At 51.2% G+C, this 20,863-nt stretch overlaps 2 protein-coding genes across 8 annotated transcripts in view; one reads left to right on the top strand and one right to left on the bottom strand.

Annotated features, from left to right (window-relative positions):
* TXNDC16 (thioredoxin domain containing 16) overlaps window positions 1–2,922 on the bottom strand; it is a 45,136-nt gene extending 42,214 nt beyond the window's left edge. Inside the window, exons 1-2 of one of the 3 annotated variants that reach the window (XM_082058190.1) lie at window positions 2,863–2,922; window positions 1,672–1,798 (exon numbers count right to left, since the gene is read on the bottom strand). The gene's annotated coding sequence lies outside the window, so the exon portion shown is untranslated. Of the gene's footprint in view, window positions 1–1,172; window positions 1,239–1,671; window positions 2,162–2,862 lie in introns of those variants that run through there. The other 2 variants (XM_082058189.1, XM_082058191.1) reach the window with 2 other exon arrangements.
* Window positions 2,678–20,863, top strand: part of GPR137C (G protein-coupled receptor 137C) — a 32,132-nt gene continuing 13,946 nt past the window's right edge. The window contains exons 1-8 of one of the 5 annotated variants that reach the window (XR_014184596.1): window positions 2,678–3,096; window positions 10,766–10,809; window positions 11,549–11,777; window positions 15,515–15,664; window positions 16,234–16,350; window positions 16,440–16,555; window positions 17,277–18,127; window positions 18,888–20,077. Coding sequence is in view for 4 of the 5 variants with exons in the window: in XM_082058192.1 (XP_081914318.1) it covers window positions 2,740–3,096; window positions 10,766–10,809; window positions 11,549–11,777; window positions 15,515–15,664; window positions 16,234–16,350; window positions 16,440–16,555; window positions 17,277–17,448 (1,185 nt within the window). In the remaining variant the exon portion in view is untranslated. Of the gene's footprint in view, window positions 3,097–10,765; window positions 10,810–11,548; window positions 11,778–15,514; window positions 15,665–16,233; window positions 16,351–16,439; window positions 16,556–17,276; window positions 20,281–20,863 lie in introns of those variants that run through there. The other 4 variants (XM_082058193.1, XM_082058194.1, XM_082058192.1 and 1 more) reach the window with 4 other exon arrangements.

Raw genomic sequence — 20,863 nt, 5'->3', positions numbered from 1 at the left:
GCTCATCTGCAGATGGAAACTGTCCCAACAGGTGCACTGTCTGCAAACTTCCCCTGAAGATACAATAAATTGACTTTTCAGGGCAAAATAAAGCATCCCTGGGATCCCGCTCAAGCACATCTGGATGATGCTGACTCTCCGGTGACAACCCACTACCAGAAACTGTCACCTTGTGGTCACTTCACTGTCCTGAGGGTTTTTAGTTCTTCAGAAGACCCCGCAACTCCAAGTCATGTGCCTGACAACTGCTGACATATCCTGCTGACAACTGCTGAAATATTGCTTATGTCAAGCAATATTTAAGTCTTGTTTTTTTTCTGCATGAGGTTACGTGTTAATTTTACAGAATCCTAAGGCTGCCCAGCAATAATCTCACTTCCTTACTAGATATTGCAATATTTTATGTATTTTTCACTACATGCTCCCCCTCCCTGGTCACCTTTGAAAAAGTGGTCAGCACCAGCCTTCTCCTAATCAGCAGACAAGTCAGTTTAATTATCACTACCCGGTTTTGCTGGAACGGAGCTCAACCCAGCTCCTTTCACACATTCCAAAGGCAAGTTTTTTGACCCACCTGACTTAAACAAGGTCAAGAAGCCGCAGTTCTCCAGCACTTGAAGCTGGGACAGCGTCAAGATTGTTCTCCACCACTTCGGGATGGGTCTGCAATTATGGGACTGAAATACCTGCCGGCCCTTCCTGCCTGGTCCCCCCCAGCAGCCTGCACAGGAGGCAGGGGTTGCAACCTGCAGCTGTGAGGCCCCTACAACCGTGTCCCCCCCATTGTGGCCTTGGCCCTACACCTGCGGGAAGATATTTCCACCTGCGCTGGATACCCCAACAAGCCTCCCACCCCGGCTGCAACGCCGGGATCCACAGCAGACCGGTGCAACCGCTTCCAGCCACCAACCAGAGCCCCGCTGCAGAGGGATTTATCCCACATTTATCCACAAATGCTCTTTCAAGCCTGAGTGCTGCCAGAGCTTCTTTGCACAGGCGGGCATGCTTTTCAACCAGCAGCGTTTAAAGGACGTTGCAGATTGCTGCGTAATCAGCCCACGGCACAAATCCGAGCCGGGGCAGCTCCCGAGATATCTGGCACACTTTGTCGGATGATAACAAGCTCCACTCAGCGGCGCCGCCTCTCCCGCAGCCTCTGGCACCAGACGTACGTGATTTTCAGTGAAAACACAAGATACAGGCCTGGAGGGTGCCTATAAAGCAGCCACTGAAATGCTGCGGGAGCAGCATCTTCCAGCACAGGGACCCTTCTCAAGGATGATCAGCAGAACTGGAAAACACATCGACGTCAAAGCGCATCCAGCCTGGTGCCCAGCGTGCTTTGCCTCGCTGGGTTTTTTACAGGGATGATCCCATGCTGCTCCATCTCCTGCCACTTCCCGGAGAGTTTCACTTTCATTTTCACTTCCAGGTCCCACTTCCCGGCACCCAGTAGCCCAGCTGGGTCTTGCTTGTCACCAAGGCTGCAGGAGGGACACTCTGCAGCCCTTCCCTCTACCCACACCGGGAGAGAAGCGCTTTGATGCCCGTGCACAGATGACAGCCTGCAGCATCACCCACTCCTGCTAGTCCTTGGGCACCCCAAAAATCCCTGGAAAACAGCTGGCACTGTGATGATGGCCTACAAGATGGCTTAGGGATGTCACCTACCTGGACGTCCTGAGCTGAAGTCCTTGTCCCTCCACCACGGCTGCTAGGACAGCGGCACACATCCAAGTCTCCTCTTGGCCTCAGCAGTTCCCTGTGGTTGGAGGGCCTGGCTGCACGGCTGGAGAACCTGCGAGGCGGCCTCGGATGCCAAAAATAAAGCTGGGAGGTCTGTGCCAGCCCAGTGGTGGGATTTCTGAGACCCGAGATCTCCTGGTGGAGAAGGTCTCTCCACTGTTAGGACCCCTGAGCTTTACCCTCAGCCATAGGAGACAACACCAGAGACCCAACCCGCCCGTGGCTCAGTGCACAGCTCCAGGAGACCCCTCTAGGAAAGCTCCCCGCTTCCTCCAGGAACCCCAAACCCGCTCCCGGAGCCAGAGCGCTGCTAGAGCCGACCCCACAAAGCGGGGGGCTCCCTGCACCCCCCTGCTGCGGGGACTCTAGGCTGCTCGGAACTCCCTAGTGCCCCCCGCAAGATGCCTGCAGCCCTCTGCACCGTGCAGCCCTCTGCACTGCGCACCCCGTCTGCACTGCGCACCCCCCGGCACCGCGCACCCCGTGTGCACCACGCACCCCCCGCGGCGCGAGCCCCGGCCCCGCCGCGCGCGCTCCGCCCCGCCCCCCGGGAGGGCGCGAGGGGGCGGGGCTTCCCGCCCGCCGCTCGAAGGTAGGCGGGGCGGGAGAGCTCGCGAAGGAGGGGGGAGGCGGGCGGCGGCGGCAACCTAAGAAGCCAAAAGAGGCGACCCGCGGGGGAAGGCGGTTGAGTGACAGGCGGCGGCGGCCACTCGTCTGGGCGGATGGGCGCGGTGGGGGCGGGCCGGCGGGGAGCCAATGGGGAGCGCGCGCTGTCAGGAGCGAGCGCCTCAAATAATCGGGCTCAGCTGATTGTCCCCGGCAGAGAGTTGTTTGGCGGCGGGCGGGCGGCGCAGGCGGGAGGGCGGGCGAGAGGAGGAGGGGTGGCGGAGGGGGGAATCTCCCCTTTGTTGCATGGGGGTGTCCAGCCGGGGCTGAGGGGAGGGGCGAGGCGGGCGGCGGCCGTTGGCGGGTCGTTGCCTCCCCCGCTGCCCCATGAGCTCGACGGCGGCCCTGGCTGAGGGGGCGGCCGAGGGGGCCGCCGTGCCCTACGCGGTGGAGCTGGGGCTGACCGTGCTCCACACGGCGCTCTACGCCGCCCTCTTCCTCTTCGCCTACCTGCAGCTCTGGCTGCTCCTCTACTACCGGGAGCGGCGGCTGAGTTACCACACGCTCTGCCTCTTCCTCTGCCTGCTCTGGGCAGCCCTCAGGACCACCCTCTTCTCCTTCTACCTGCAGAACTCCCTGCAGGCCCTCCGCCTCCAGCAGCCCTTCGCCCACTGGCTTCTGTACTGCCTGCCCGGCTGCCTGCTCTTCTCCAGCCTCTGCCTCCTCAACCTCTATTTCGCTGAGGTGAGTTTTTAATTTGAGGGGGGGGAGGGACAGCGAACCTCCACGCTGCGAGCCGGCGGGGTTAAAGGCGGCTTTACAGCCAAACTTGGGAGCGCCCTGAGGGCAGGTTTGGGGTGAGATGGAGGGGGTTGTGTGTGTGGAGATGTGCCCTGAGGGCGCTGAGTGCTCTGCCCTCCGGCTGGGCTGTGGGGCAGGGTTGGGAGGTGCAGGGGTGTGCCCTGAATCCAAGGGTTTTTTTGGGAGGGGGGGGTTACAGAGATGATGCCCTAAATCTAGGCTTGGCTTGGGGGGGGGGGGGGGGGGGGGGTGTCAGCAAAAAGTGTATCCTGGACCCCCAGTGTGGGGGTGTTGGGGTGCAGGGTGTGCCTTGGATGCAGACCCTTGGTGGGGGGGACACAGACACATGCTCTGAATTTGGGGCTGGGGCGTGCAGAGATGTGCCCTGCTCCCGGGTGGGGCTTTTCCCTTTTGAGGGGTGGTGGTGGTGCCACCGAGATCTCTTGGGGGACTGTTTTGCATTTTTTTATTTTTTTTTAAATTGATTTCCCCTTCTCTAAAGGGGACCAGAAAGTGGCAGCAGCAGGGGCTGCTCTGGCCTGGAGTGATGCCAACCATTACGTCACCAGCTAGAGCCTCTTCTGCTATTGTTGCTGCGCTCTCTCCTTCTCTCCATCTCTCCGCTCTGAACTGAGCTTGTTGTTCTGCAGCTTGTTGTCAGACAAAAAAAACAACCAAACAAAAAACAAACCCCAAGATCCCTCTGCATCCCCAGACAACAGCCTGGGGCTGGAGAGGTGCGACCCTTCCTAGCACAATGATCACTACTGGGACAGCACGGAGCTGCTTGTTATTGTTGCTGCGCTGTATTCCTCCTTTTCTGGGTTTCTCATTACTTGTTTTGCATTTATTTTTTTTATATTCCTTTCTCTACTCCTTTCACTTATCTTTTAAAGCCTTAGCTCTCCCCTCCCCTTCCTCTTCTGAATATTTTGTTTCTGCTCCAGTTTCTCGTGAGCAGCCTTTTGCTTGCCTGCCTTCCAGTTTGGTGACTTGTTTCATAAATAGGCAGTACTTTCCTTCCAGCTTTGTTGTCGTTGTTCCTCAGATTCTTTGCTCTGCGGCTCTCAGCTGTTTGCCAGCCTCACAAAGGAATCGCTAACACACAGCGAAATCGCTCCATCGCTCCGATGTGTCACCGATGGGAGTTATGATTTCATTTTCCTGAGGACAGCAACATTCACATGATAATGTGAGACTTGGAGCAATTGGGTTGTTCAGCTGTTTTGGTTCTTTCCCCTCTGACACAAACACCTGGAAGCTGTGGGTAAACTGCTCATTGCAAAAGCTGTTGGTGTTAGGTAGGCTGCCGATCAAGCGGCAGCAAAATAACAAATGGTGCATAGTGTGCATAATCCATCTTGTCTGTTAAAGGGAGCCTGACTTACTGATTGCTCCAACCCGTAGGTGTTTGTGCCTTCCTTTGAAGGCAAGCTGAGGAAGAGATCCCATCTTCTGGTGCCACAAAGTGGCTGGATTGCTGTTTTCTCCAAGTCACTGAACTTGACAGCACATTTGCCTCTTTGCAGGGTTGTTGAAAGGCTCCTTTAAAGAACAGCAAAGTAAATTAAAATAGGTTCTCAGACTTCCCTTCCTCCCACGATATCTGTTTTTCAGTGGACTCTGGCTGAATATACCCCATTTCTTTCTCCTTGAAGACCTAGAACCAAGGGAAATTGTGGCTGAGGAAATCAGAGCTCAGGATCTAGAGTGGAGTAGGATAAAATGAGTTATTAAAGTGGGTTTGCATGCATAGTTATGGATAAGGTCTGACACTTGGCTGTCACAAGCAGAGTGGGTGTCCAGCACTTGTGGTGTTTGTGGGTGATCTCACAGGGGTGGTAGACGATGAAGAGCTGCAGCTCCAGAGCTTTGAAGAAAGTGCAGCTAGGTGGATTGAAAGGCTTTGGTGTTTTTCTGGCTTCCGTTTTAACAAAATAAATGATGCTGAGTAGCAATATTTGGCCTCCTCCTTTAGCAACTGCTAAAACTAGCCTGTTCTTGTCCAGACAGAAGGGTGCCATATGCTGGGAGCTGGGATGTGCCTGACTTGGCTGTGCTCAGTGCTTCTCTTAAAGCACCAGAGCAGTTGTGTTAAGGGGGCTTAGGGTGTAATTAAACAAGAATTGTCACTACCTGGAGGAAGAAGAGGAGCTTTGGTGGAGCCACAGCAGTTGAGCTGAAGTGGCTCAAGATCTAGAGATGTTTACAAGTGTGACTTCAAGCAGAACCTGCTGTGGAGGGCCTGACCGTTCCCAGTTCTTCAGGGCCCGTTGGCAGCAACCTGCAGAAGGACACTGAGCTGCTGCTGCTCCGGGGGTGGCATCTCAGCCTGAGATGTTCTCAGATGAAAGCATAGGCTGCTTCTGTGTGTAGGGCCTGGCTAATTCTTTGTACATGGTGCCTCCTTTATGGCGATGCTGGCATCTCTCTGAACAGTGGAAGAAAATCTGGCCTGGGCTATGTTATTTGAGCTAATCTTCCTTGATTTAAGGAGCTCCTCAGGCTATGTACAAGCTGAGGATGGAATGGTGCTGAGTGGGGAAAGAACTCCAGGGAACAGCATGTACCCATGGAGAACTAGCATTATTTTGCACTCCAGGCTGTTCTGCGGCTGAAATTCAAGCTCATGAAACTGTCTAGTGTACCTCCTTTCTGTGGGGAGAGATCATCCTCTTCCTATCCCCTTCTGGCCCCTGAAATTCTTGAAGGGATATGGAGGCATCACAAAACATGTGTAGGATTCTTGTTTGGTGGTGACAGTTTATTTTCATCACTGCCTTATTCCCACCTGGAACATCAAAAGGTGTTAATGCCTTTTGCTTGGTAGCATCTTTTCCTTTGTCCTTAAGTTTGTCCCAGAATTAGTTCCTTTTGAGGAAATTTGAAGTTTATGGTACATCAGATCAGAATTCCCCCAATCTGCTTCCAGTTTTGCCTCAAATGGGCAAAACAATGGCTCTGATATCCAACCTTTCTCTGCCTTGCTTGTGGAATAGCTCCTCTGCTGCCAGTTGGTTGTCTGCTTGAGTAACACTACCTTTCCCAAGAGTCTGCTAATTCCTGCTTTTCCCCCAGGTGATTGTCAGGAGTGCAGCATATGGAAATGTAGCCACAACAACCTACATTTTGACCCTCTCAGAGACCTTCTTGAGTACTTGGCATCCTTGCCGCACTTGGGAGCGTACAGTGATGAGTAAGGCCTTCTGCTGGAGTGGTGGCTTTGCTGGGCTGCTCTGTCAGACTGGTGTGGCCATAGCCCTTAACCTGTCTGGGTTTCTTTAAGTGCTTCATCTCAGGAGATGACATCAGCCTATTTCATCCCTTGTTGCTCTAATTGCACTGGAGCAGACATGCATGGGAAGAGCATCCAGCCTGGGAGCTGTTTGTCCTTGCTATCCTGAATCTTCCTGCCTTCTGGAAAAGCTTCCATCCATTCTTGCAGTTTTCCACCTTCCTCATCTAGCAGACACCTAACACATGCCCTCTGCCTCAGAGGGACAGCTGGTAAGGGGTCACTCGCACTCAAAACTGCTCCATCCCATAGCTGATGGTTCCCAAATGAACAGGTGGCTGTGGCAGCTATTCTAGGAAATCAGGGTACGCACAAGTTGCACCCTGTGTTTATGATGACATAGGATGATCCTGGTATTAGTGGGGATGGTGAGAGATCCTCCTCACAGTTCCAACTTTCCCTCCAAGGGGCGGGTGGGACCTCGAACACTTGTTATGGGGTGTAATCCCAAAATAGTCTGTGCTCTGCTCTGGTGCTCAGTGGTGAGAGAAGGAATCTGTCTGTGGATGATCTTGCAACTGAGGGCTCTGTTTGTGCCAAGGCAGAACATGGTTATGTCTTATATCATGATTTCTCTATGGAGCGAAAGATACTTAGATTCCATCAGACAATGAGAAGTTTCTGTCTCTCCTGGATATTTCAGATCTGTTGTGAATGGTTCTAGCAAAACCAAGCTAAAGTGCTGTCTGAGGCTTAATGTTAGGGCTAAGGTCATGGCTTGTACAGTGGTCCTTGGAGAACATGAGAACAAGCCCCTAGCAAGTTTACTTTTCAGGCTCAGTGATGTGAGCAAGATATTTGCTTTTGTGAAATGTATCCATTCTTGTCACAAAAACTGGAGCCTCCAGCACCACAGAGGACTCGGAGGTCTGTAGGTCTTCCTGGCCTCTCCTTCCCGAGTCTGTGGTGATGTGAAGTGCTCAAAGGACTTGTGGCTTCAGAAAGACAACTGAGTGTTGTGTAATTGTTATAAAAGGCTTGCTTAGGAGTAAATGTTCTCAATCCTGCTGCTCTGGGCTAGCAGAGACCTCTGGTCATAGTTTTCAGCAGACAACTGCATGACTTTTGGGGCTGGCCTCAGCTAGGAGGAGCTGAAGGAACTCAGTTTGCAAAGGTTGCTCCTAGCAGCTTGGCATAATGCACCTGTTTGAGGACAGGGGTCTGTATTTCCTATTTTAATGAAGAATAAGGCTACTCCTGAGCTCCCTGTACTGGTTTCTTCACATCGGAACCCTCTACATCAGCTGTGCTTGGGTTTTGAAAGCAGCAGAGCTAGTCCAGTGCTGAAAACCTTGCAAGGTTGTCTCATGGTTAAGAAGAACCCAAAGGTGCTTTGTGAACACTGCTGGTGTCACCTACTGACCCAACTCCTGTGAAGAAAGTGCAGCCTGCAGATGAGTTACCATGTCTTAATAACTAAAACCACTGCAAACTGAGTGATGCTTTTTTTTTTTTAGATCTGATAACTACAGGACTAAATAGCTGGGGGCTAATAAAAGTGTAAGACTGGTGCTGTGGTCTCACTGTGCTTTTCATGGCAGCAGCCCAAACGTGAGTCTCAGGTTGCTGTTGTACTCTTAACCCTGAGATGGCATTGTGTGCCTGAGTCCTCAGAGCTTCAGGGCTTTATGGGAGAGTCTTGGGACACTGTTTTGCCTGTGGCCACTGCAGCTGTGGAGGTGAGCACCTTATTTCTGTTTGCCAGCAGCATTTCCCTGCTTGACTGAGGGCCTGTTCTCACCCAGGGTAGAATACAAGCCAGGGACTCTGCAGGGCTGTAGTTAAGGGCTGCTCTTCTGGGAGTTGGAGCAGCAGTACAAATACATCAGATGGGTTTCCGTGGGTGCCGAACCAAGAGGTTTCCCAGCTGGATGTCCTTGATGTCTGTTTTGATGCTCCCAAAGTGTGTGAATGTAGCCTACAGGCAAACTAAGGGCAGAGGAGGATTGGAGGATTTTTCTGTTTTGAAGTCATGGTCCTTCCAAGGCCCAGGTTTCCTGTAATTCACATGAGCTTTGGGCCTCAGAGTGCATCATTCTGTGCTTCTCTGGGCTGGCACAGGCCAGGACAACAGGATAGAGGGCTTCAGCAACTGCTTGTAGTGCCTCTCTGGATACCTTCCTCTGCTGAGATACCACATCTTATTCCCTGCTTGTGCTTCATGAGTTCAACCTCCCTCATCCTGGGGAATAGGACCCAACAGTGTAACTGGCTCTCAGAACAGGTTTGCTGAAGCTGTCCAATGCCCTGTAGTAGGGCTTTCCAATGCTTGAAACTACTGTAATAGATTGACCCTCAAATCCTGAAATGCCTGTGGAAAGCCATTGAGGTGCTGGAGTGAGTTGAGAGAAGGGAACAAGGCTGGAGCACAAGTGTGATGGGATCAGCTGAGGGACCTGGGGATTCAACCTGGAGAGCAGGAGGCTTAGGGGGAGACCTTCTTGCTCTCTGCAACTGCCTGAAAGGACATTGTAGCATGGAGGGGTTGGTCTCTTCTCCTAAGTAACAAGTGATAGGATGAGAAGAAATGGCTTCAAGTTGTGCTGGGGAGGTTTAGGTAGGATATTGGAAACAATTTCTTTCTGGAAAGGGTTTTCAGGCATTGGAACAGGCTGCCCAGGGCAGTGGTGGAGTCACCATCCCTGGAGGGACTGAACAGATATGGAGATGAGGTTCTTAGTGACGCTGTTCAGTGCTAGTGTTGGGTTAACAGCTGGTCTTGATCTTGAGGGTCTCTTCCAACTGAAATGATGCTATGATTCTAGGAAATCCTGTTAGTAGGAGCCTGATTTTTGGAAGCTTTGGAGCTTCATCGCTACCTCAGTGCTGACTGGAAGGCAGGAGCCAAGAAATCCCACCAGACCAAAAAAAGCTGACTAAGGTGCCTTGTAAGAGATGAGTGATCCTTCACTGCAGCCATGGTCTGGAAGCTGACAGGGAGGGCTCCTTGCAGAAGTGGTGAAACTAAACCTCCATACCACAGTGGTCTTGTGCTGACCCCACGAGTAGATCTCTGCTGGATCTGGCTAGCTGGCTCTCTACCTCTCCCCAAGTTCCTTCCAAGTCTCCAGTCAGGACATGAGCTTTGTCCAAGGCTGTGACCGCAGCTCTGGCATCCTTCCTGGTGGGGTCTGTACCAGGATCTGTATTTCTCCCAGGGCAAAACCCAGTTCCAGCTGTGATTGTGCTGAAGTGTGTGACAAGTGAGCTCCATGTTTTTCTTGCTGCTCGTCCTGACCAAGTGTGGGCACCAGTTATCTGTCCCCTTGCAGCAGGACTGCAGTGCCTGTGTTTGAGCTGTGGCTTGGGAATATGTCCACACCTCCTTAAACTGTCCATACCTCCTTAGCCCAGAAGTCCTGCCCTTGGATGCTTCAGCAGGAGCTGCCCTCCAGCCCAAAGGGACATGGAGGGTTGGCTGGTATATTGGACAAAGAGCACTGTAGGGCTGCCTGAGCATGAGCTGATGGTTTTCCAGCCTTCCCAACCCAAATAACTGGAGATGCGGACATGGCTTCAGTGCCCCATGGTCTGAGCAAGAAGCCTGTGAGCCTTTGCTTTGAAGCGCTTCCTTCTTGACCAACTTTCAGCTTAAGTCTTCTAATCCCTTGTGTGGTGAGGAAATTCACAGAACCCAGATCTGCTCTTAGACAGAGTGTGTTGCTTTGAAGAGTGAAACAGTCTCAAAGTGACTGACTGTTGTCTGTTTATCTGTCAAATGTGCTATGCAGCTTGGTTGGCTGGCACTCCCATCTCTGGAGGACTTCCTACCGTCTGAGTTACTTTTCAGGTGTGTTTGGCCTACAAACATCAGGGTGGAGGAGCTCTGAGCTCCAAATGCTTGTTATAGCCTGCAGGTCCATAATCCAATACGGGAGGGCTATTTTAAATCAGCTATTTGTCTTGCTGAAGCTGCCTTCTCTAACAGGGAAGCAGAGCGTGAGGTCCTAAAATACGCAGCACAGAACACTGGGCAAAGTAGATGTATTTTTGTATTAACTTAGTGACTACTGCGTGCTAAACTCCCTGCTTTTTCTTCAAGTCCATAGGTGTGGTGTTAAAGTCCTTGTCACATATGGGATATTAAATATGTTTATGCCTATTGGACACCTATGTTTGGGTGTGTTTCTTGCTAGAAAAATAATACCAGTGTTTCTTGCAAGTGGGTCCAGTGCTGGACTTGGTGCTAATAGATAATATGGAGCCCTTCAAGATGTCCAGCTGGATGCTGGCTTCCCTGTTGTGTATATATCTTTACTAAGCTTAAAAGAGAACGGTAGGCCATGTTAAGTAATGCTGTGCAAATCTTTCCACTAGGTCATATTCAAAGTGAAATGTGCAGCTGAATTCAACAAGTACAAGTAAGTGAATCTTTTCTAATGTTCCTCTCAAAGCGGTTTAAGGCAGCCTTGTGCTGCAGTGCTGGGAATGGGAGCTTCAGGCCTCAAAGTGTGAGCAGAACTTCTGCCATGCCTGGTGTTGTGCCTTGGAGCAGGGCAGGGAGCTCCAAGGGCACCAAGGAAGCTAAAGCCTATGCTGCATAGCCCCACACCTGTCTTCAGCATCCCAATACTGCTGTTAGCAAGCTAGATGAGCTCTTGGTCATTCTGAGCTGTCCCACCCTCAGGGTAAGATCTGCAGGGTAGGGCTTGAGCAATAGGTGGGACCTGTGTTTGCGCAGCCCAGGTGCTCCCTAGACATTTCCAGGGAAACCCAGGATGGAAAATGCAGGCGCCGGTGGCTTTCAATAAAGAAGTTGCAGTGATTGTGATGACTCACAGCCTATTGACTGAAGTTAATGCAGAGCTGGAGCAACACTTAAAATCTGCAAGATAAGAACCTGACTGTCAGAAAATGAGTCTTGTAACTCATGATGACTTAACACTGCTTATGCATTATGAGAACAGCTCAAACAAATACTCTGCAGACTTGGGCTGTCAATACAACCCCTGAAACTTGCTGGAATGTCTGGTCTTTGTAGCAAGCAGATCACTGGGCATGCAGGGAGATCCCCTTGCCTGATGAGGCAGGAGAGTGGTGGAGAATGACCCCAGAATTGTTTGACTTGAACTCCATTATTTCCATCCCCCATCTTTCCAGGGTCCTGTTGTATCTGGGCTCCATATTTACCAGCCTCCTCTACTTAGTTGTGAACTTAACTTGTGCAATGTTAATCCACGGTGAGGTCCCGGAGAACCAGCTGAGATGGACAGTCCTTGCCCGCGCTCTTGTCAACGACAGCCTCTTCATCCTCTGTGCCATCTCGCTGGCTTGCTGCATGTGCAAACTGGGAAAGATGTCTTCAGCAAACGTCTACCTCGAGTCTAAGGTAGGTAAATGCTTTGTCAACTACACTGGAACTGCACAGTTACCAGCTGGATTCACAGCTGTATCTGTGTATACTTACTGGTGATACCGAAGCTACTCTTGCTTGAATATTCCTTCCAGTGTGGAGGTGGCAGCTCTTGGACTCCTCTGTCCAGGAGGTTCACACTCCTGCTCTAGGAATGAAGCATCCTGTGTGTTTTAGGAGAATACATTGTCTGCAGCTTCGGTGACACGATAGGAGACTGAAGAGCTGCTTATGCTTTTCTAGTTTAGAAGTATAATTAAATTCTGACTGGAAGAGAGGGTTCTCTAAGAGTAGCAGATTGTTTTTTCTGTAGTAAATTGTCATAAGGACAGTAGAGTCTGCAGCATATTATCTCTAGCAGATGCCCAACACAATTCTCTGTGGAGGGGATCCCCTCAGCACTCCAGCTTTAGCTGCCTGCTTGCTTGAGCTGGAGGCAGTGCTCACCTGTCCTGGATGAGATGAGCATCTTGGAGGGGAAGGAGAGGTTGCTGAAGGTCCTGCCCCAAGGCAGAAGGACAGCTGGGGGCCTGAACACACACAACTCATCTCAAGCAGGTAGGAAAGTGGATAAGCCACCAGCAGTCTTATCTTAGTGCAGCAGCAGCTTGCAATTAAGTGTGCACTTGAGCTGCCTCATCTTCCTCTGGGAAGCCATATCACTCCTGCCAAAGGCAATGACTCCAGGATGGGTCTCTGGCCTGTGGAGAAGGGCAGACAGTGGTTTCTTGATGAGCCTGAAAATATCTGCAGGAAAACTCGAGCACCTGAGTGTAGTCAGGCTAAGGGAAGCCAGCTACCTGGCTCTGGTAATTCTGATCTGCTGCCTTTCTCTAGTAACAGAGCTCCTCACCTCATCTGCTCTGTATTGCCACCTTCCAGATGTCAGAAGGTGGGACTCAGGCCTCATTTTTAATGTGCCCTCAGGTGAATTTCCATGGGCTTAAAGCACTGCCATGCCTGGCTCAGGTGAGAGGCTGCCTGGAGTGTAGAGCTCCTGGATACTGTTGGATGGCTCTGTCCCATCTCACGAAGAGGGTGACAAGCCACCTTGCAGTAGACACTACTAGAAAGATATTCTGGAGCCAGGTAACTGCCTTGCCCTGACTGGAGACATCTCCTTGCTCCTTAGCAGACCATCTTATGAGGAGCAGGGGTTAAGCCAGGAGAAGAGGAGGCTGAGGAGACCTTTTTGCTCTCTACAGCTGCCTGAAAGGAGGTTGTAGCATAAAGTGGGGGTCAGTCTCTTCTCTCAAGTAACAAGTGAATAAGATGAGAGAAAATGGCCTCAAGTTGCACCAGGGGAGGTTGAGGTTGGATCTTGGGAACAGTTTCTTCCCAGAAAGGGCTGTCAGACATTGGAACAGGCTGCCCAGGGCAGTGGTGGAGTCACCATCCCTGGAGGGGTTGAACAGACACAGAGATGAGGTTCTCAGGGACATGGGTTAGTGCCAGGGGTGAGGGAATGGTCGGTCTCTATGACCTTGCAGGTCTCTTCTAACCAAAATGATACTATGATTGGCATGACTGCTCACAGTGGCTGTGGTCCACTGCTCTTTCTTTAGAGTGGACAGCTGAGTGCAAGCTGAGAGGGAGGCCAGAGCTGTGCTGTCAAGGTTAAAGCTGAGCCTTTCTGTATGAGAAGTCTGGATCTCTTAAACAGCAGAGAGCATGGGCAGCTGCCCAGAACCTGGGGGGTGTGGGCTGTAGGTGGCTGGGACCAGCTGCCTGCCTGACTCTTGTGACAAGTGTCCACAGAGGCTGCAGGTTGTGGCCAGGTGATCTGAAGGGAGACACAGGAGCCATGACTAAGCTGCGAGCCTGCTCAAATCCCTGCTTACATGGGCCAGCTCTGACTGGCTCTGGATATTAATTAACTTATCAAGTTCACCCAGCAGTGGTTTATGAATACAGTAACTTCCTCTAGTTACATGCCTGAGGCTGCCTGTGGGGCCTCACTCTTGTACAAGCTCTAGAGAACCCTGAATATTCAACCTGACTGTCTGGTAAAGGTCTCTTGTATTTAAGCGCTGTCTCCCTTCCCTGCCTTGAAGGCGTCCCCTGACTGTGTTGTGGAGGAGCTGCAAAAATAGGGTGGGGATGAGCAGAAGTGTTACACAACTACCTGTAAAGGTTGTCCTGCCTCCTGAACTCCAGCTGTGAACCTGCTGACTCAAAGCAGGAGGTGCCTAGTGAGGCTGCTGCCTCTACCACTGAGGGCAGGAAGGTTGGAGTCATTTGATGCTTGAGAAGGAGGCTGTGCTATTGGACTGCTGCCAGATCATGTACCATGGTCCTTGTCACCTGGAGACTTGTTTCATGAGCTTTTCTGCCTCTTATTCTGCTGTCCTGAACACCAGGAGCTGGGCTAACAGTACGGTGCTTTTGGTGGTGTTACAGGGTCATGTCTATTAGCAGCACTTTCACACTGACTCTTCCAAGACACTGTCTTGAGCAAGTGCTATAAAGCAAGGAAAATAGAGCTAGCACATACCTGTAGCTTGGATGTAGAGCAGGTCAATGAGATGAGTTTCCTGAGCAGATTGTCTGCCTAAATACAAAAGCAAGTCAGCTCCTGAGAAGTTTGTCTGCCCACTTAGGAGAGGTAGGTATTGTGACCTTTGGGTACCTTGTGCAACTGTCCCTCTGAGAGCTCAGTGTCTGCAACACTGGAGAGAGCCAGCACAGGACAGCTTGCAGGAGGCAGAGACCTGCAGGATCTTGCCACTTTTTAGCTTAGTGCTCTCTATTTGTTCCAACAGTGCTGGAGTTCACGTGCTAGGTCTTTCTGCCTGTTCTCAGAGTTGCCCACCCCGAATATTTGAGCTGCTTTTCTACACAAATGTATTCAATGTCAGAAGTGCCAGACTGCTGTAGAGTGAATGAGCTGGGTTGGACATCTCTGCTGTAGAGTCTGATCAGGGAGGAGAAGCAGCAAGTTGGTGCTGCAGCAAGTTGAGAGAAGGGAACGAAGCTGGGGAAGGGGCTGGAGCACAAGTGTGATGGGAGCGGCTGAGGGACCTGGCGGTTCAGCTGGAGAACAGGAGCTGAGGGGAGACCTTCTGATCTCTGAACTGCCTGAAAGGAGCTTGGAGTATCGAGGGTGTTGGTCTCTTCCAAGTAACAACAGCATGAGAGGAAATGGCCTAAAGTTGCACGAGGGGAGGTTTAGATTGGATCTTGGGAATGATTACTTAAAGGAAAGGGCTGTTGGGCATTGGAACAGGGTGCCCAGGGCAGTGGTGGAGTCACCATCCCTGGAGGGGTTGAACAGACACAGAGATGAGGTTCTTAGTGCCAGGGTTGGATTAATGGTTGGACTCTATCTTGATGATCTCTTCCAATCCAGATTATTCTATAAAGTTGATTTTTCCTAATGGTAGTTGGTTGGTCTTCTGGAGAGTATCACAGAGTGGCAGTGGGTGGGATGGCGTCTCTCTGGACCACCAGTTTGAAGCTGACTGTTAAGATCCTGAGGATGATGCTCCTGTGTCTCAAGTCTTCCCTGCTCCCAGGCAATACCAGCTGTGTAGCTCTGCTACTGCAGTGAACACTTCACACACAACTTTTAACCAGCTCTGAATGTTTTAGTAACAACATACAAATGTTCTAGGTCATTCTTGCCTGCACAACTTCTTGTGCATTTGTTGGGGGGTAGGGAAGCCAGTTCTGTAGGAGGGTCTGTATTAAAGCTGTTTTTCTTCCTGCTCTAGGGAACATCTGTCTGCCAGGCTATTCTTGTGGGATCTGTAGTCGCTCTTCTGTATTCCTCAAGGGCTTGCTATAACCTGGTAGCTGTGGCCATATCCCCAGACAATGTTCCTGGTCCTTTTAACTATGGCTGGGACAACCTTTCAGACAAGGTAAGTGTCTGTGACCCCCAAGCCAGAGCTAGGAAAGTGAAAGGCAGTCACTTTACCATCCTGTGAGGGCATGTGTAGGGGAAAAGGGGGCTATGAGGAGGTGTCTGTTCCTCTAAATCCCCAGATGAGCTGGCTTCTTGCCTTCAGAAGCCCTGCGTGCTCTCTCTACCAAAGTAAACCTGAGTCTTCCTCTATCTGGCTACTTCTTCAGGAGGGATTCCTTGTTGTACCCTTCAGTTTTAGCCTGCCAACTCTTCTTTTGGGGGAGAGGAGGAACAAGTCAACTGGAGCAGAAAAGCAATGCTTAATAAGGCATGGCTGTGTGCAAGGAGAGTCCTTGGTGTGGGGAGGAAGCTAACAGTACCTTGGTAGCACCCTGAAGAGAACTATCTCACTAGAACCAGTAGCAGTAGTCAGGTGAGGGTTGCTGTTCTGGTTTAAGGACTCCTGCCTTTGTAAGGATTTCTCTGAATTCCTAATCCTAAACTGTATGCCATGTCCAGTTTTGGGAACTGTGTAGCTCTGCTGATGGCCAGGATTATACAGAGACCTTGAACTTCTGTCCACAGGTGCACGTGAGCAGTGAAGAGTATGTGGTGTTTGGAGTTGTCCTCTTCCTCTGGGAGCTGGTGCCAACGACTTTCGTGGTGCTTTTCTTCCGGGCTCAGAGACTAAGCCAGAACTTGGTAGGCCTGAGTAAACTGCTGTAGCTTGAGGAGCTTTTAGGCAAGACAGAAATATTTCACTTCTGGCCTAACTGCTTTCTCTTTAACAGACTCCAGCAGGGATGGTCAATAGTCACAGCTACAGCTCCAGAGCCTACTTCTTTGACAATCCAAGGCGCTATGACAGCGATGATGACTTGTCACGGCTTGGGGCCAGAGAAGGAGGGTAAGTGTGGTGTTTGGGTGAGGGAAAGCGCAGCTGCTGTTCTGCTGCCCTGGGTGGAAACAACAGAGCTCTTGGCTTCTGTTCTTAGGAGGAAATTTTGGTATAAGAAGCAGCTTGGGCAAGGTAGATGAGGCAAAGAAGCCTTCTGACTAAGCTTGGTTTTGTTCACAAGGAGCTATTTGTATCAGAAGCAACCAGCTCTGAGAAGTGGATATCACACTGGGTGCTCCCAGGTAGAAATACGCAGAGGGTACAGACAGGAGGCCTCACCCAGGAGGGCTGATCTTGCGGGGATGCATCCTCAGCTGTGGGGCAGAGAGTTTTTAAATGACCTCCAGAGGAGTTTCTCCACTGGCAAGTGAGAGCTGGTGAAGTTCTGGTGGGAGAGACAAGGTCCCTGGGAGCTGTCTGGGACAAAGCTCTGCAGGAACATGTGGTGTGGGGGGAATGGTCACGTATCCCCTGCAAAACTGTAAGGGGAAACCTGAGAGCCCTGTCCCTGCCTGGGGTGTAGTGAGGGGTTCAGAGGTTCTGGCTCTTCTTGGCCAATGTTGTAGGGCCTGGAGCTATTCTCCTTGTACCCATTTCATCAAAACCAGGTTCCTCAGAGATGCTGCTTGGATACCCTAATCTGTGCTAGTCTTTCCTGGCAGTGGGGACTAACCGCAGCCAAGTTACTCCTCTCTAAGAGTCCGTGTCTGGTTTTTGTCTCTCCTCCCAGCTTGGCCACCCCTCAGTGCTCTGGCTGCTATGGGTCCCTGGCTGGGAATGACAGTTACGCGGTGGGTCCCCATCTCAGCGGAACCGCTACAGACGGTGCCCCCTTGCTCTTTGCCGCAGGCGGCTCGGAGATGAATAACCACCATAGCTCATACCCTGCACCGCAGAACTGAAGAGGCTGCGAGGTCCCTCTCTTCCCTGAAGTGGCATTCATGTATAGGATTGTAACCTGGTTTTCTCTTTCCTTCTTCCCTGAAGCATCTAACTCATCAACACAAACATTCCACTGCCTGCCGCAGCTGTGAGCAGGACTGAGCCTACGGCTGCAGGCAGTAAGCAAGAGAACTGTGACTTTAAGGTACCATGTAGCAAAGTGAAGCTGAACTCTCTGGAAGCTTTTTTTTTTTTTTTGGTCTGGTCTTCAAGATGTTGGCAGCTAAATGCACCAGAGCTTCCTCACTAGAAAAGAAACATCAAATGCATATTTGCACTTTTATCTGCACACTTGGAAGGAACGAATCTTGCTCAGACTGTGCTTGGTCTGAGACTGTTCTAGTTACTCTTTTAATTGCACATCCATAGCTGGGAGAGGCACTGTCTTCCTGCAAAGACGTGTTCCGTGAAGTACTCTGCATCCTGACTCACTTGGGAGCGTGCAGCTCTGCTAACCGAGTGCGTTATGGGGAACGTTAAAGCATTCTGTGCCATATTCACACCCTGCAGGGCTGAGGCCTCTGGCCTGAGTGTGGTCTTGCTCTGCTCGTCCTTGTTTCACAGGTTCCTGAACTGTCCTACCCAGGACTGTGGGTTCAAAGCTGAGCTCAAAGTGTGTCCTAGCAGAGTCCTCTGAGGGTGAGATCAAGTGTTTCTACTGGCATTAAGATCGTGAAATTGTAAACAGCCCACTAGCTTCTGGTGGAGGAAGAGGGCTGGCTTGGGGGTACCTGCTGTCAAGTTGGGAGTGAGACTTTTAGAGGTTGCTGCCTTCTGGGAAAGCTTTGAGCTGGAGCCGTCTCAGCAAGAGCGTGGGGGCAGGAACACATGTGGCCCAAAGCACATGGAAAACTGGGGCTGCTTTAATTGGGGGGTGGTGAAAGGCAGTCCTGCTCCCCCCTCCTCCTCACCCATGGTGGGGCTCCTGTTTCCTGCTCAGTATTAAATTGTGTTTAACAGATAACCAGGAGTTTTAACCTGAATGAATGTGAACCAGTGGGGTCCCTGTTGAGGTGCAGGAGGTGTCTGTCTGTTCCTGGAGGCAAAGAGGGAAGTGACAGATGCTGTGGAGATCTGCTCTCTGTGTTCCTCTCCCCTGCTGTGGGGCAAGACCGTGGGCCTGGAGACCCCCCCCACCATGGTGGCTGTGTCAGCAGGGCTGGGTGGTACATGCAGGGTTTGAGGGGGACAGGTCAGTCTGGAAGGATGCTTTTCTGTCTCTCTGTAACCAAAATAGCTAAGTTTTGCCTGCCCTATAGGTCCATTGGGCTCTTGGAGATGAGGCTTGATGTTATTCCTGGCTTTGGCTGCAGGCTGGGATGGAGGCACTGGTCCAGGGAGGGCAGCTGCTCTGGGCTCTAGTGCCAACCTGAACTGGAACTGCTTTTAACCCCCCTAGAGCTGCTCCTGCTGCTCAAACCCACATCTGACAGTGAAGGACCTGGCTGGGCTGCTGGAATTACCTGTGTGTGGAGCTGTGCAGTGCTGCCTGGCCCTGGCTGTGGGACACTGGGCTGGGGTCTGGTGCTGGAGAGCCCCTGAAGCCACCTCGGGTGTGAGACAAACTCCAAACCCTGGGACAGCCCCGGCCTTTCCTCACTTGCTGTGTGCTCACTAGTATGGCCTGGTTACCTGCTCACCCCCCTTGCTTGTACTGAGCTAGATGTCACTTGTCACACTGAGACCACCCTGTCCTGGCTTGTGAGCCCCCTCCCTGCTCACCTGTGTCACTCTTGCTGCCCCCCAAAAAAAGGAGCAACCCCTGCTGCTTTTTGGAGAAGGCTCTGAGATGACAACTTTCAGCACATCCCTCTTGCTCTAGCACTTGAACCTGAGCGTGCTGCTGTGGCTTTTCTGGCTGCTCCTGCCTTACGTGGTGTGAGGGACCTGTCCCTGTCCCTCGGCTGGGGTGCAGAAACAGGTTGTTCCATCTCAATCACTGCTTGACTTATGGCAAAGCTAATGAAGGACCTGGGCTCGGTGTGTTTGCCCTTCTTTCTTCTCCCATAAGTCACCAAAGACATGAAGTGACGCTAGTGGCCCCTGTTCTTGCTTAAATTCCAAAGCACTAGGAGCACTTTAAGTTTTTTCTTTGGAGGGAAAGGAGTGTAGTGCAAAAAAAAAAAAAGAAGAAAATTTAAAAATAAAAATTAAAGGGCTACAGGCTCATTGTTCATATTGCACTGAAGCACACAACAACAATATGATCTTCCTGGCATTAGGATGGCAGGTCGGGGCAGTGAGTGTCGTTGCTAATGTACTCGTGAGTGACTGGCACAGTGGTTTGGTTTTATTCATTTGTATGGATGGCCGTTAATTTCAAAACTCTGACTGCTCCTCTTGGGGCTGGTCCTGTGTTTTACTGAAGTAATTTATAGCTGAGAAGTACAATGACTTTTTTAATGCATAGTTGCCTTTCATTAAACTTTTTTTTTCTTTTGGTATGTTTTAACAGTGTTTTGGCTCTGCAGTCAGGCAGCAGCTGGCTGCAACAGGAAGCTGTGGCCAATGAATGTACCTATTTGTTCTTCACTAAACTGTAACCAAGCACTACTATGTTGAAATAATAAAATAATAAAAAAAAAATACTTCTTTCTGTGCTAGGCTGCCAGAGGCCTGGCTGCATCTTGCTCGTGGTGTGACCCAGCTCCAGATGTGGTCCTGCTGTCCCCCTAGTCCTGGCCAGGGATATGGTGGCTGTGCCAGTGCGGGAGCCCTGAACACCTGATTGTTCTGCTGGTTTTTGCTGGGCTGTGTTCTCCAGTGTGGCTGCAGCATCCCTGTGAGTCCCTTTCCAGGCTCCAGTCCAGCTGGGTGCAGAGCACCCAGAGGTTTATGCGGGGGGTCCTGCAGTTCTCCTTGGCAGCATTCTGTCCCCTGCTCTCCCATGGTGTATTATCATCTGATGAGGATGAAACACGGGGCAGACTTTTTAGCAGGGGCTGCTGTGATAGGACGAGGGTTGATGGTTATAAACTAAAAGAGGGAAGATTCAGGCTGGACATGAGGAAGAAATTGTTGGCCCTGAGGGTGGTGAGAGCCTGGCCCAGGTTGGCCAGAGAGGTGGTGGCTGAACCATCCCTGGAGACATCCCAGGCCAGGCTGGACGGGGCTCTGAGCAACCTGAGCTGGTGAAGATGTCCCTGCTCATGGCGGGGGTGGCACTGGGTGACCTTTGAGGGTTCCTTCCAACTCAAGCTGTTCTGTGATTCTATGATTCCTCACATACTGCTCCAGGAGAGCTGCCATCCTTCAACTGCTGCAACATTGAGCTGTAGAGGAGCTGAAAACCCTTCTCAGTAACTTGGTGCTTCCCTTATTTCCATGCACAGATTTATCTGTGTGGCCTCGAGCTTGCTGCAAACAGTAGCAGCT

The sequence above is a fragment of the Streptopelia decaocto genome, assembly GCF_964273445.1.
Source record: "Streptopelia decaocto genome assembly, chromosome: 7".
Lineage (NCBI taxonomy): Eukaryota > Metazoa > Chordata > Aves > Columbiformes > Columbidae > Streptopelia > Streptopelia decaocto.
The sequence above is the reverse complement of the archived record's forward strand: the minus strand, read 5'-3'. Positions and strand labels throughout refer to the sequence as shown.